The sequence below is a fragment of the Stegodyphus dumicola genome, chromosome X1, assembly GCF_044657685.1.
Source record: "Stegodyphus dumicola isolate Sdum_Otavi_A_Nest chromosome X1, ASM4465768v1".
In the NCBI taxonomy this organism is placed as follows: domain Eukaryota; kingdom Metazoa; phylum Arthropoda; class Arachnida; order Araneae; family Eresidae; genus Stegodyphus; species Stegodyphus dumicola.
The window spans coordinates 236,429,463-236,446,341 of NC_140780.1; the positions used below are offsets into that span (position 1 = coordinate 236,429,463).

A 16,879-nucleotide genomic window follows, 5' to 3' on the forward strand; every position below is an offset into this window, starting at 1 on the left:
AATGACCGAATGCTTAAGACCACTGAATACTGGTAGTTTGATTTAGTTTAGTTTCGATTTCAGGCGATTGGGCTGCCTGCATGGTTGGTTTTCGCGGTTTTTTCATGTGTAACGTGTATACGAGCCAATGTCCCTCAGAAAGTTCTCCTAGATGGCATCCATCCTCTCAGGCGGATAGCTCTCGTGTCTTTGCCATATTCGAATAATTTAATCACCTAAATTCACTATAAAGAAAAAATACGCACATGGCACAGATACGCGTTTACGACAGAACTATTCTTTATCTTTCGATGATCGAAATCATGGTTTTCTTCGAAGAAGGCAAAAGAATCAAACTGAAAAATTAAAAATGAATTACGATGGAAGTTGGCTTTGCCGATTAAATTAACTGATATCCATGATTTTTTCCGCTTTATCTCTTCTTCTCAGTAGACTAAACACTTTGATGTCTTTATTATTTCCTTAGTAATTTCAATGCATCGATGCTCCTGATATCGTGGGGCAGGTTCATTTTACTGTTTCCAATAAACAGAATACGCAGTGTGAGATCAAGTAACATTATCTCTAGATCTGACACAAAAAAAGAGACACCTCTTTTTTAAGTAATTCACTTAATGTAGCGCTTCGCAGACGGAGCAGATTCTCAAATATTTGTTAACAATACTTTTTTTAAATTAAAGATCATGATTAGCGTAATCAGTTATTTTACCTCTGTGCAAGGGAATGAGCATAAGTTAGTAGCTATATAAAAGAACTGACTCGCTGGACGCAATCTTTAACGACATAAAAAAAATCTGTGGTTATGACTTGTAGTTATATGACGGTAATATCAGATCAAGTATACGAATGCCAATCTAATCGATATAATGGTTTTCAGTGCTGGTTGACGTATCGTTGGACTCGAGTCCGAATTCCGAAGAAGTCTTAGATGTTTATAAGTGTATAGTGTCTGTGCTGGGCAGCATGAGGGCATATAAAACACACCTAGAGCCAAAAGAGGTTGGTGGCAGGCGAAAAAGAGTCGTAGAAAATTTGGATCCGTCTAGTGAGGATCAGAGCTGAAACGGTGCTGGACAAAACGGTACTGTGACTTTTAAGGAGCCCTAGGCCCTTGATAATGACAGAAGCAGTCTTACTTTCTTCGCCACGATAAAATTCGGGGATTTGTTTTGCTGTTACTGTCAGACGAGTTACGTAAGTCACAGCAACAACAACAGTCCATGAATTTTATCGTGGCCAAAAGGCAAGAGTTGCACCTGTCGTTCGCTTACGTATTGGGCACCTCATAGATGACACTACCAATCAATCCAACTCCGTCTCGCCTCAGAAGGAGAGTCCGCCGGGGGACAGATCCGAGGGTCTCCCACTCCTCCTATTGTTAATTTACTCAAAAGGACTTTCGTCCAGACAGCATTTTACGTGCTTTCATGCTGCAGATCCTCTATATCCACTTACAAGGCCTCTTCTTGGGAATTCGAAGTGGGCTACCACGCGAGCAGAAGGTAGCCAAAATAAAATCTAAGCGCACTTAGTTGAAAAGAGAAACATAATAAACTTATTCCTTTGAACAGAAGATAATTTATGTATCTGAAGATAAAATGTCGACAATCTGTACGTGCATATATCCCAGCACTATAGAAAAACGGCGGCACCCAGAGCCACCAGATTTTTAACACACGTAATTCCCAAACGTGTGCTCTTCAAAGCCGGAATCTTGAATTTGTTTTTATTTGTTTCATATTTAGTGCGAATTTATGGAAGTGTTGATTTAAAATTCAGCAGTATAAAAGCTTTTTGTTGCCAAGCGGAAAAGCGTAAGTGTTTCAAGCCGAATCAGAAAACCCAGTGATGTAAGAGAATGCTGCCAGCCGGAAAAATGCAGTATATTTGTGGTTCGTATTTAATCAGCAAACACAGCCATTTAAAAGAAATATTTTACCACTGTCCGAATTAAAATATTTTTGTCTTCCACAAGGCAGTGTGTTTTCGTTTACAAAAGCGTAAGATAATATTTAATTTTTCTTCCAAATTTATCCTGTTAGAATGTAAGTGATTTGAAAGCAATAAATGCAAATTCATTTCAATTGTTATTTTAATTACTAGCTCGACACTTGAATTTACCTAGCTGGATTCGTGAAAAAAACTATTCACTGTTTCTTTCTTTTTTATAGTAAATATTTTAAACAGCTTGCTGTAAAAGCGGCTAGTCAGGTTTAAAATCATTGCTAAACATTTTTAAAGGTTAAATTCATATATATATATATATATATATATATATATATATAATATATCAAGCAAAGTAGTAATTACAATATTGAATAACCAATTTGGTCTAGAATATTTTGAAGATATATATATATAAATTCCAACTCAGTTTGAATAAAAATGAATTAAAGCTATTTGCTCATACTTTTAGATACATAGATGATATTATAACCTTCAATAATAATTCTACTTTTGAGAAATTCAAAATTTACCCAAATAGTTTAACACTTAATAAAACGAATACGAACCAAGATACTATTGAATTCCTAGACCTGCAAATTATTAAACACAACAAAATTAAATTATTTGATAAAAGAAGGAATATCCATTTTCCTACTATTAAACTAATTAATTGGAACTCTAATATCTCTAGAAAAGTAATAGAAAACACGTTTCATAGTCAAATTATCAGAATAAAAAATATATGTACTGAAAATGACGATTTAAAGAAAGAAATCATAAAACTAATTAATGTACAAGTTGATAACCAAGTACCACCAAAATTTATTAATTTATATATTAAAAAGGCAGGCCTTGACTTTACTTTATAATTTTTTGACTCTTTTGGATATGATAACATTACCTTAAACCTTAACTGGAGGGTAATGAAGGATATAAAAGAGTAGAGAAATTATTGTAAATTTTTATTGTAAATATTTTGTAAATATGTATATTTAATCAATACTGGATTCTTTCCTTTTACTAATAAAGGGCCAACTCTTTTCAAAAGTCTCAGTTATAGCCCGAATTGAGTGAAGATTTTAATCTTCTTCTTCTAATTTTTCATACTTTAGCCAGTATTTAGTTAAGTTTTGATATACCAATTAAATCAAGTTCATTAAACTTTTAATATTTTCTTTCATCAAATTTAAGTTTTATTTAACTTCCTAAAGGAATTTTTGAGAAATTTCTGGGAATTTTTAGAGGTTTTTTAAGGACTTCATTTCAAAAAAATTTGGGGAAATTTTACTTTAAAACTTTAATATTAAAACATTTCAATTTTTCTTAATTACTTTAATTTTTTGCAATTTTCACACAAAATATCTTTCACTTAATTTTTTAACAATTTTCACAATTTTTCAACAGAACACACATTTCAAATTACAAACAGTTTACATTTTTTTCACATACCACTTCACTTTAATTTCCTTCAAGCAAACATACATCTCTTGATTGGCTCAGTTACTTAACTCCCTAAATAATTGATATTACTACCTTTAGGATTTTTAATTTAATTTAATTTAATTTAATTAATATTAATCTTTACAAAAAATTTTTTACTATAACAAAGATAGCAGCTTGACACTCAACTTTACCTACATAAGCGCCATCTATATAATTTAAAGAACACACTTACTTCTCTTTCACAACACTTTTGCAGACCCCAACACTCATATAGTAGGTAAGTTAGAATTAAAACTTACTATTTACTTGCTTTAAGCATTTTTTTTAAAAAATTTTATGTAGTATCTAAGTATTTTCTAAATATGAAATTATATTTTTAAATATATATTTATCTTAAAAATTGTGAATTAGTTCTTTTTGTTTCTTTTTGTTTTTTATTTCTTATTGGTTTATATGGATTATGTATAGTTCTTTTATAGTTTCTTTTTATTGATATGCATATTCGTGTAGGAGAAGTTTCTGTAGACAAGGATTTCTAAAATACATTGGTTTCTAGATTTTTTTATTATTTTATAAAAAAACTAATTTTTAAATAAAAAAAATTTAATTTTTTAAGAAAAAGTTTAATTCTTGACTTTACTTGCTTGTTTCTCAAAAGACTTAATTAGTATTTTCCTTTTTGAACTTTAATTCTTAAATGTTAATACTTAAATGTTAATTTCTAAGGGTACCACTTTATTGGAATTACTTTTGGTTTTGACTTTTACCCTTGCCTACATGAATGACGAAACACGAATTGAATGATTGGAGAGTTAGGTTTGGAGGCAACTTCCCCTTGATAAGTCTGTCTCCTGCCTACTCTACGATCATTCACATATGCATTTAAAAAAAAATTGTTTAATTTAATTTTAATTTATTAAATTAGTAGATTTATTTTCATGGATAGATTTTGCACTTGATTTGCTTATGCTTCTGAATTTAAATGATATTGTAGATTAGTTCGAGAATTAAATCTTTTACATGTTTGCATATTTTTAAATTATTTTAAATTATTTTGGCTTTTTTTTTTTTTTTTTTTTTTTTTTTTAAGAATTTAAATTTGCTTTTTTACTTTTATCCGTATTTGTTAAGAATTTAAATTTGTTTAAATTTAAATATATATATATATATATATATATATCTTCAAAATATTTAAGTAAAAAATTCTGATTTTTTGGCTATAAACCTAAATAATATTTGTCTTAAGGCGATGTGAAAATGTGTCAGATGTAAACTAAATTCAATTAACACAGAGAGAGATTTTGAAGATTTGATTTACAGAGAGAAAATTTTGAAGGAAATTTTTAAAAAACTGCTCATGCAAAACTTGGTATTTTGGTACAATTTTAGGTGTAGAATCAAAGTATAGCATATCATTACAGAAAAATGAGTTTTTTTAAATTAGAATACGAATGTTAGAGCAACATTATATATAAATCTATTATATATCCAAAATTGTTTTTCTAGACATGAAAAATGCAAGCGGAATTTCGTCGAATGACTATTAGAACAGGAGGATGAAAAACTGTCCTTTCTCGCATTTCATCATTAATTAGTTTAGTTATGTATAAGATCTTGATGATCCACTTTTCACTCATACTGTTTTGAAATTACAGCATTCTCTTCAGCATTTATTTAATGTAACTTCAAATATTATATTTTTAAAATACACGATAAAAGGGAAACTAATTATTTTTTTACTTTTTTTAGAAAGAAATGGTATTTCATTATTTTCTTTGTAATAATTTGATTTCTTGAAGTAGAATAACTTTAACCCTACACATTTCATCTCTGAAGGTATTGTACATACTTAAGCTGATTAATCTGAAAACGTTTAAAATCTTCATAGATTCAATCCCTTTATTATATTTTGAAGAGCAGGGAAATTAACGTTTTATAACGTTTCCCAAAACATAATTTCCGTATAAGGGCAAATCATCATAGCATTTGCAATATGTGATATTTTGCTTCCCTTTTCATTCAGCTTGAAGAGGCTCTAATCACGCAGTACGATTTTAATTTCACAGAATGGTGGACATATGTACAAAAAGTTATATATATATAGGAGCTGACATAAATAACACTTTTGTACTCTAGAACAGTGGTCCCATACTGTCGACCTGTGGGAAGCTTAGAGCCCCTGAAGCTCTTTTATGCGGCGCCAATATATTTGAATTATATATTTGTGGCAAATATGGTGTTACAAAGATTTCAAGATTTTTGTTACTTGAAGAAGTCAGAGTTTATACGTATTATTTTCTTTGCCATAAAAAAATGAACACGAATAGCGCACTAAAAAATCTTTAAATCGAATGAATTAATTTATAGTGTGATAAATATCTTATTAAAAGATTTGACGATACAGATTATTTTTATTAAAATTTATTCGAACTGATCAAAATCAAATAAGATCAGTTACAAATTTTTGCTCTAAGAATAATCGCTTCGTTTGGGAAAACATTTATGTATGAAGAGCTTTTTTTCACAGTCAAAAATTAATAAGAAACAAACTCGATTGATCGATGATCATCTACAATCCGTAACGAAGATAATTTACAAACTTTATCAGACTAAAAACGTCATCAAGTGTCAAGCTGTGGTAAGAGATAGAGAAATTTATAATTATTTATATACAAATTTATCTATTTTTATTTATGCGTCGAAGAAAAATTTTAAAAACTAGAGGAATATATTAGGTTGTCATTATTTATTATTTATTCTGAAGTTTTTCCACTTGTAAACTTTTCTCTGAACACTTCGAAAGTTTTCCTAATTTATTTTCTTTTTATTTTAAATTAGAGTAAATTGATTAATGATTGATTAAACTTGTTAGAATTATTTGAAACAAATGTCAGTCTAAAAACTTAATATTTGGCTGTCAATATCTATGAATTACAAAAGTAACCACAAAAATGTCTTGCAGGTAGAAAATAATTTAAAATTTGAATTTTTTCTTTGCAATATTATTATGATTGTTTATTTATGTTTTGATAAATATTTAGTAACTAAAATTAAAAATTTATTCAAAATGTTTTTTATTTTGTTAATGCAACTTATTTATTTTATCAAAAATAGAGAGAGAGGTGCCCTTCAGCGGTTTTCAGATCATGGATTCAGCCTGCATGCAACTGGATTTGAGACCACGGCTCTAGAACATTCTTTTACATCAACTTTTCTAATAACCCTATTTTTTAAGAGTTAGCACTTTAAATTTAAGCATAACATTGAATAATGAAAATCAGAATTATATCAAAAGAAATTTTAGTTTAAGGCATAAATATTCCTATAAATTACTCCCGTAAGTAATTCTAAATACAATCACATAAATTGTACTTTGTTTAAAAAATTTCAAAGTTTCAATTTCATTATTTTACACTTTAATTAATCAGTTAAGAGCTGGGGATAAAACTTTTTGTAATTAAAATTTAAGTATAATTTTTTTCTACTAACTGCTTTTAAAGAAATTTTTTGTCACTTTTCATAAAGTCCTCATCAATAATTCTGTACTTAAACATGCATAAAAATTACTAAGTAAATTTATATATTGCATATGTATATTTTATGCCACTTGATGTCAAGAACAATGCTTATTGAACTTGACCTTATATCGGGAGTTCTGCAGTTTCATGTCTATATCCCTCTCTTTTCAGATCTTCATATGTAAACCAAGAAATTCATTCACTCTATTTTATTTTACTGCTGCATAAGAAAATCAAACACATTTTGAAACTATTTAAAAATTGTAATTTTATGTTATAATAAGTGTCAAAGAGTCATTATTAATGTTTAAGATCAAGTATTAAATTTAATTTCCGCATTATTGCATACATTTCGCAAACTTTTCCCGTACAGCAGATTCATATTTCCTTATTTTTTAGCTACACGTTTTCACATTTAATTTATATAAACGAAATTTTTTCCAAAGTAATGGTTGATTTTTGAATAAAAATGTTAATTGCGCTATATTGGATGTTTTGAATTCATATTGCCTTTTTGATTTAAGACCATCTGAAAAGGAAACAATAATATTAGATCTTACCCGACTGCCTTGGTGCAAGTTTCGTCACTTGTTTATTCATTTAGTTTTGTTTTGTTTCTTAAATGACACTTCCTTTTGGGAAAAAAAAAAAAAAAAAAAAAGCATTTGGTGATAATACGTATAAAACATCCGGTTGAAAAATGCATGTCTTATCTGGTTTTATCTGTAAGGGAAAAGAACTAGGAGCTTTCATTCTTCAGGGCTTTTCTTGCAGTATTTTAGAGAAAGATCTGGCCTGTACTTTCGGTTGTTTATTATTCGTCACTGTACTATTTTATTTTAGTACAACATATTTTTTATCACCAAATTTGAAACTGCTTTTTATTTTCATTTGCATTGTACACAGCGAATATCAACAGCTGAGCGCGTTAAAAAATAAAAAACAGAGAGAAAGAGACTTGAAAGAAATAAATCCATCACAGCTTTTCTTTCCGTATCTTGATAAAGATAACTCTTTCCCGCGAACCGAAACTGAAAACTACTTACTTTTGATTTTATTCCCTATTCGAATTCCCCTTTTCCTGAAGTTGAAGCATAAAATTAAAACACATTTTATTTTGCGACGAAACTCATAGCACACGCGAACAATGGAAACCCTCCAGGGAGTTTAATTTATGTAACATTTGGATTGGATTGGACTTATTGGATTACGGCAAAGCACACTAGGATATCTAACTAACAAAAAGGTTGCCTTCGTGGAGAACTTTCTAAAGGAAACTGTGGCTCGCATCGACGTTGCACATGACGAAAACTTCATGCAGCCAGCCCGTTCGCCAGGTTTAAACCCCACCTCGACCACTGGTGGGTTCCTAAGGGTTTGATTTGGGTGAGCTTACAAAAGATTACAGCGAAGGTCTGACAATTAGTAGTTCTTGAACTAGAATGGTTGGTAAGATGTTAGAAGAGGAATAGATTACATTTTAATTATCTTTCTGAAACAGACTGGTATGCCGCTATTATTCGTAAATTCGTGTAAATAAGTAAAAATACAAGTTTAACGACCCAAAATTATGAGGGCATACATTTTTAAAATACGACGTCTACCAGTACACGAAAAATATTAAGTTAGCAAGACTTTTGAGCTATGTCTGAAGCTTTAGTTCTTTCATAATATTCAAATTATGATCCCTTTTCATTTCCTTTCATAATGTTTTCGTAGTTTTCACACAAGGAGCTGTAACTTTCAAAATTTGCAAAAACATATCACGTATTTAGTGCTGTTTAGTGCTATTAGAAACAAATTTCTTTTGTTTCAAATGAAAAATATTCGTAAAATTATTGTATCTGACTTAAATTAAGAAAGACATGGAAGTGCTGGTTAAATGAATTGTTTTAGATGTGTTCCTTCATGAAATATTCTGACTCATAATGCCGTACAACTCTGAAAATTATTTATTATTGCGGATCTGTGCCCTTGATTACTAGAGATGCAACCTTTTAGAAGCGTTCCATAATCTGCATGCACATCAAATGCGGCATCATAGACAAAAATAATTTTTGCAGTACTTATGTCGACCGAGGAATTCAGACGTCTATGATAACAGATGTTTATTGTTTGGCGGCACATTGGAGACATGCTATTCCACGAGCACGGTAAGTTGTCCTACTATTTTCTTTTTTCGAATTAAGTGTGATTTATGAATTACAAGAAAAGGCGGGATTTCACAATAGTCAATTCTATTGCTATTAATCAAAAATTGTAACAGCCATTTGCTTCCGACTCCCGTTACATAAATGAAGAAAACATATGACTGCAGTCTCAAATATCGCTTTGAATTTAATGGCTACTAATCCACGGATGGGTCAAATGTTTTGCAAGGAGAAAAAATGAATTTTATTTACAAAAATTTTTTAGTGTGCTTTAAGAGGCGAATGAAACTAATAGAAAATAAATTTTTACTCCCTTCATAAAAATTTTATTTCTGGTCTTCCCCCTCTCTATCTCTTTTTTGCCAATAAATATTAATATTTCCTTTTATTTTTCATCTGACGTCCAGTCGTATTTTATATTTGAAGGGTAACATGACTAAGTAAAATGTCAAACGTTCGATTCAGATAAAAAATAAAAGAAACTATTAGACAGCCACTGGCGAAGAAATTAAGGTAGCTATGTGTTTCTAAGTATTTGATTTATTCATAATCAGGCTTTAATAACGAAGTTTTATGTAATCATATTTGCATTGTTTAGTTGTGTATTGAATATAGGCGAAGTACAAAATCACGAGTGGTCAAATAGCTACCAATTTTAATTTTATTCTTATGTTATTACATGGAAAATCTCGAAAATAACTCTAAAAGTTTTACCTTTAGTTTAAAAAATATATTACATTGGAACAATACTCCAGAAGTAACTTGTATTAAACTACTGCAAAACGTATGTATAGAAGGAAAAAAGCAACTTTCTTAAAATTATACCTCTATCGACCTCTACGTTTTCTCGCATTCGATTTTTGGTCTTTGTTTTTTCTCTTTAATGAGAAAAATATTCCAGAGTGAATGGATCATCATATGCTTTCTATTTTTATTGCGCTCGAAACAGTAAATGACGTTATATTTAATTTTTTTTAACATATATATAAATTTTAACAACAATGTGCAAAATCTAGTGGGCACGGAAAAATTTGAGAGAGATTCTGTACCCGAGATTCATAATAGCGTTAGAAACTTTCTTTAATAACTGGATTAATGATATAGATGTTTATTAAAATCTTTGCAAAGAAGCCATATCTTAGCAAATATTCTACGAATAATCTTGATGGGATTGAAAATATCTAAATAATGTTAAGAAGTAAGTCGTTTTCAGTTAAGTGTAATTTCATTGTTTACTTTATTACTCTGATAAGCACTGCATTCTTGTAGTCCAGCAGTTAAGTTAAAGATCTTATGCCGCTTGGATAGCAGCATTTTTAGTGAAAATCGATGGACGTAACACGTTTCGTAAAAATCGGAGTTAGCTTACTCAAGACTTTTCTTTAAACATAAAATATATTTTATTTCGTGCATTATAAGTTTGGCGTTGCCTAGTCGTGTGATGAATACATTTCGGAGTAAAAAATATTAAAGATAAATAATTTCTCAGGATCACGAATTTAAGCAAATTAATTTTCACTTTCATACCATCTCAAATTTAACTTAACCGAAATTTTTCAAATGATAGAAATTTTCGTGTTGTTTTCTGACTTTCTAAATGACAAAATCATTCTTCGCATATTCAAAATACTATGTGCATATTTAGACTGTGCCATTAAAAGTGAATAACTAGCTTAAATATGGATTTTCCTAACTTTCGAGTCAAAACGTGCTTGTGGTATCACGTAAAATATTTCAAAAGCGAACGATCCAATATGGCATGAAACTCGGTTAAAATATAAATGATATCTGAATTTCCCATCTGATTATCTATAATAAATTTGAACAGCCAGTTTGTCTGTCATTATTACCAATACGCAATAAAAGGTCCTTACACATTTCAAGATATCTGATTAAAAACATTCAAAAATCTAAAATATTATTTTTATTTCTATAAACTGCCTAAGAAATGAAGAATTTGTCTTCGGTAATTTAGTGGATTTCATAATGTTTATGGCAGTTTGAAATATTTAGAATAAATTAATAAATTTTTGCTTAATTTTTATGTATGATTGTTTTATATGTGAAGGAAAAATAAATTCAAATGTCCGTGTTAAAACAAAACATATGGAACAGGCTTTGAGCAAACAAACGTTTCAGTGCATTACACCATCTGTACTTTTTATAAGTGACCATTAAATGCGAACTGGTTTACTTAGTATTCTAAATGTTTTATTTTTATGTGTAGCAGAATGACACAAATTTAGTTTTATTCGCATAGCAGATCATGTATATCTGAAATAATAAATGCATCCTCCATACTTCAAAGCCCGGTGATAATTCTCGAAAAAATTTCTTAAGGGCGCATGTAAATTAAACCTTGATATGAATTTCAGTGACGGAATACAAGGTATAGACAATAAACTGGGTACCACACATGTCTTATGGAAAGTAGAAAATGAAAATTTTCTGACCTGTAAGACAAGAATGATCTCGAAGAAACCGTGCCCTTTTATTTCGAAGGTTGCGTATGATGCTGATTTCTTGAGGAGCTTCAATTGCCGAAAAAATAGAAGCGCCAATCACCAGGAAAAGAATATAAAAAGCAGTGAGAATAGCCAATCGGATATTACTTTTGCTCATAGCCATCACGACGACCAAGAGTAAGATGCAGATCTACGGAGAAGATTCTTCAGCCAGATCTTTTGACACAGCATCCACTCCCTACCATCCTTGAGTGCCGAGTATATATATATTGGCTAGCAACCTCGTACTGTTGCTTCCGAAGTCGGCATATTGCCGGGACATTACAAATTTCTCGTGCAATCCTCTCTGTTGGATCGGTGCCGTAGATGAAGAATGGTTGATTTGGATGGAATCGGTGACAAGTCCTCTTCCTCAAACATATCAGTACGTTCGCGCGCAGCGGAAATATCACAGGAAGACGGCAATGCGCATTCTGCGCTCATGGCGCCCTCTACTGCTCTTTTAACTAACATCACATTCCCGGTGGAAACGAGAACGTAAAGAGAAGGTTTTAATTTTCCCCACAACCAAAAAATCTTCTTCTGTATATTAGCCTATTTCCCTTTATTTACCCTGTGAATTCTATAAATAGAGCTATTATTTAATTCCCAGATTAATTATTTAAGTTATTAATGACATAAAACAGGAATTATTTGAATAAACTTTTCATTGGTTTTACTTTACTTCTCTCTCTCTCTCTCTTTTATTTTTTGATTAACTCTTGCTAAATAGAAAATGTAAATAAGTTAATTATAACACACAATAATAAAAAGCTAATCTATCTCTGTGAATAACATTTTTGAGATAAATTTCGTTTTAATTCTTAGTAAGAGTTAATTTTGGAAAACAAAACAGAGAAGAAATATCTCGTAAATTCTCCAAAAAAAATCTTAGAATGAATGACCATGAGGACATGCGTGCACACTGTAATAATGATAGTACATTACTAGTAATACATTATACTTTCTTCCTAAAACTTATGTTTTGGCGATAGAAGTAATGCAGTCGTACTTGTAGTTTAAAAATTGCTTAGAGCCATAAATCGCTACAGTTCTCTAAAGTGGAAATTTCTTTCTTCGCCTCTGGCAAAGAGTCTCGATTTTTAAGAACTTCGCGGGATTTGTCATCTAAATGCAATTTTGGGATAGCAAGCACGTTTTATCTTTTCAAACTAAATAAATAGATGAAAAAATTTTTCAGTTATCTGATGTGAAATCATCGAAGTCTTCTGATTTACCGCGTAGTAAATAATGTCAATAGTTTGAAGTTTAGAAAAAATGAATTATTTTCTTAGATATAAATTCTATTAAAATGAAATTGGGTTGAGATTTCCGTTTGGTTTCCCCAAAATAACTGCAAAAATATTCGCAAAAATGGTTTAAGAAATAAGCTTTAAAGACGAACACAAAAGTTATTTTTAATGTATATTTATGCAAGTTTTTATTAGTTTCACTGATTAAGGAAAACGCGAAAAGATGCCATTTTTTTCCCAGTAACATAACAATGCATATGCATAACGTGCTTTCCGGTTGCATAACGATGGCACGCTGTGAAGAGGGTACATTCTTCCCTCTCAAAACGCGACTGGGGAGGACGGGACCCAATCGCCGAACCCTGATGGTGACGAATTATTGTCCACCACTTTTTTTTTAGCTCGCATGCCACTGTAGAATCATTAGGTTTATAGAAGCAGGAAACATGAAAAATGTCCAGTGCCTTCGCCGGAATCCGAACTCCGGGCGGGCCTCCCGTTTGCCAGTCGGACGTGCTTCCAGATACACCGCTAAAAAACGCAGCAAGAAGGGAGAAAATACCTTACAATGTTACTGCTGAATTTTGATTTAAAAAAAAAATCATTTTAACGGATCTAGTTTGCTACTCCTTTTCTGTTATTGTACCGCTCTCATGCCACCAGTAGTCGTGTAGATAAAACTGAAACACTGATAGTTTCGCTCCTTATGCATATTCTAGGCTTAAAACAGACTCTTTACTTGAAGAATCCTTATGGTTTTCCTCCTTCTTGAAGCAAATATGAGCCAGTTTCCAACATAGAAAATCCTCCACAAAGGCAGCTAGCTTACTTTTTATGGCATTAAAAAATTATCGTACGCTGTCAAGCCTTTCTTTTGTTTTTTATGCTTGGGTTCTTCCCGATGTTGGAATAAAACTCACAATTTCTAGGAAGATACATTTTTAAGTTGATTACTTGTTGTTTAAATGTTGGTGTGATATTTTACAATGCCAAAAGTTGAACTAAAAATGCCTTGAATTAATTGGTGGGAGAGAGCAGGAGGCGCGAGCGTGACTCGTATGATTATTTTCATTAACACATTATTTCTTACACTATCTTTCTTGAACTCATATTCTTTTTCCTACGCTTCGCCAGAAGTACAAACAAATTAAATGAGTTTAATCAAATGAAGGAGAAACACGCCAATGTAAGATTTAAACTTAGGCAGAAATGCAACCTTAATTTGGAGTAGATTTTGAACAAAACTCTATCGATATAAATTCAATCTTCGTTTATCCCATTTAAAAAATAAAATTAAAAAAATTAATAAAAACTGCTAAAGAAGAGGGGCCTGTGTCTAATCGCACCCGAAATCGGTAGAGTTTTACTCAAAATCTACGCCAAACTAAGGTTACTTTTTTGCCTATTCCTGCCTATCCTTAGCCAAAAGTATCGAAACTCTCATAGATCACCAATCGGAGTGGCTGTGCTGTTTTCGACAAGTTCTACATATTTTTGCAAACACTTTCGTTAGTAGTCGCGCTTCATTCGAAGCAGGACTTGAAAACTGCTGTTTGATCTATAAACATTTTAAAGTATTTCTGTATTTTTAACCTTGTAAATTCTATGATTGTTAAGGTTTGCTAATATTTTAGTTTTATAACCTCGAACTGAAAATACAAAAATATTGTAAAAATAAAAGCTCGTTACTTTTACTATTGCCGTATTCATTTTGTGTTCTCGGATTCCAAGGTGAAGACCGGTCAATAATTCGTCTATATTCTAAAAGACTAAACACGTGAAATTATATTTAACCTTACGGACTCGTATAGTTTACATCCTGCTTGTTACTTGAGTTTATTAGGAAAGTTAGTTAGTACTCTGAGAATATTAGAGATTTTGACGCGCGTGTCATATTCATTACCTGGAAGTAATACAGAATTTCTTAATTAAAGCGTTTTAGAAATAACAAGTGCAGTAAGCATTATCACCCGTATTTCTTATAAAATATCATTTAGACATCTTTCAAGGGTCCGTTCAAAAAAAGTCATTTAAATGAGAAGGGCCTGTAAACGAAATTTTAGTTTAAGATGCCATTTAACTACGGATTTTTAACTCTACTGCTGTACTTCTGCTATTGCGCAAATTTATTTTTGTCTTCTTGGTTTTAGTTTGTTTAAAATACTACTTATATTTGAAGAGAGGATTAAATTATTTTACAGTTAAAATCGCAAGAATTCAAACTCCGTAATATTTACTGTAAAAACAAGTATGAGCAGGCTTTTATTTCCTTTATTCATTAGCTCAATCTTGAATAAATAACATTCTTTTCCAGGGAGTTTTTAACATATATACAGATTTAATTTTCTTACGACAACAAGTCGTCAAGTAGCATCTGAACATTGCTTTTAGGTTGAACAAAGCAATTTTAATCGAATTAAGTTTTTGTATAAATGTTTTCTGTTTTGTACCGTGAATAAAATAGAAATTTCTGAGATTTTCATCCCAGTAACTTTGCATCTTGAAACGAAAGTGGGATTAAGTATTCGCTTTCTTCCTAACCCCGAATTAAGATATTCATCCGGATATCTGTTTTTGATCGCGCACTGTTTTACCATCTTTACACTGCTCTTACATCATAAATATTTCTTTCTTTCCTTCAACTGTTTCTAGGAGATTCCAGCCCTCTTTATCGTTAATTTCAGATTCATCGTCATTTCCATGGTCAAATAAATAAATCCACTTGATTCTGTATTTGAAAGGTGAAATATTATTCATTATTTCTGATTTTACTCGAAGCCAAAGAGATCGCATTCATAATCTCAAATACATTAATATTTACCTGATTAGCCCTTGCAGTAATGCTCTGAAAAATGATTTGAATTGATCGCTTCCAGCAAAAGACTTAAATTCTTTCTCTAACCGCCCCCCCCCCAAGTCTAAAGGATTAACTTGTGCAAACGCAAATTAGTTATATTCTTCAAAAACTCAATCAGCAACGAATGAAAAGTATATTGATCCTGAATAACAAAATTACATAGTTTCGTAATTCATCGTTTGCTCAATTTCTTGAGGTAATCTGTTATAATGACCTCTGTCATACCTGGTACTTTATTTATTTCCTACGATAATGGTAAAGTTGTAATATTTTTTAGATATCTGGTTTCTAGGAGTTTAATCACGAGTGTCATCATTTCTGATCCCTTAAAGTTTCCACAAAATAAAATTCAGAAGCAATATTTATTTTCTTATTTCTATTTTATCTGAATACCTTTAAAGATTGTATTTTTACAGATATGCAGATATGTGATAAAAGATGAGGCCGAGTTCTTCAACACTAAAAGCATCTTTCCAGAAAAATTAGTACCCGTTGATTTCGTTAGATAGCGTTGCTTGTTAAGTTGAACTAGTCTTCAACAAATTTAGCTAGGACGTCTTTGGAAACCCCACTTAACATATGACAGGGGATTCCTCCTCACAATTTAAATTTGTACAGCCACTTAGCTAAAAAACGAGAATCTTTCACATTCAACTGCAATGCTAAAGAATTCTATTAGCATAGACTCATTCGTTAGAGTCTTTGATGTACGATATTGAGAGAAAAATCAGGAAAAAGTCCTTATTCTTAGAGAATGTTTCTACTTAAACACAAATGTCCTTCGAAACAGATTTTTTGCAACTGCTGCTTTTCTTCTGTTTTTCTTCTATTAAACATAAATATTTTAGCGTCGACGCAGGAACACCTAGTTTTTTCAGAACTTCATTTATCAGTCCTGTGCTCTTGTCAAAGGCTTTTAAAATTTCAATTCTGACTTTTGATGATAGTATATTTCACTTTCTGTTATTAGCAAATTAGATTTAAAGAAAATCGCAAAGGCAAAAGACATTTGAATTAGAACGTGGTCAACAAATGACACAGGAATGAAGCGTTTCTCCTCAGCCTGGTCAGCAGGGTCCGCCTTTTTATTCTTTCCCTCTAAAGCTATCCCCCATCAATCCAATAGCACTGTTCCCTTTGAAGCGTTCCGCGTCTTCACTCCCTCCTCTCTCGCTGCTAATGAAAGAACCAAAGAACCATACATATT

The 16,879-nt window shown here is 31.1% G+C and overlaps 1 protein-coding gene across 1 annotated transcript in view; it reads right to left on the bottom strand.

Moving 5' to 3' along the window:
• Positions 1-11,962, bottom strand: part of LOC118199728 (potassium channel subfamily K member 1-like) — a 124,635-nt gene extending 112,673 nt beyond the window's left edge. The window contains exon 1 of the mRNA XM_085807184.1: positions 11,512-11,962. Within this exon, the coding sequence (XP_085663310.1) occupies positions 11,512-11,686 (175 nt within the window). The 5' untranslated portion in view covers positions 11,687-11,962. The remainder of the gene's footprint in view (positions 1-11,511) is intronic.
• Positions 11,963-16,879: the final 4,917 nt, after the last annotated feature.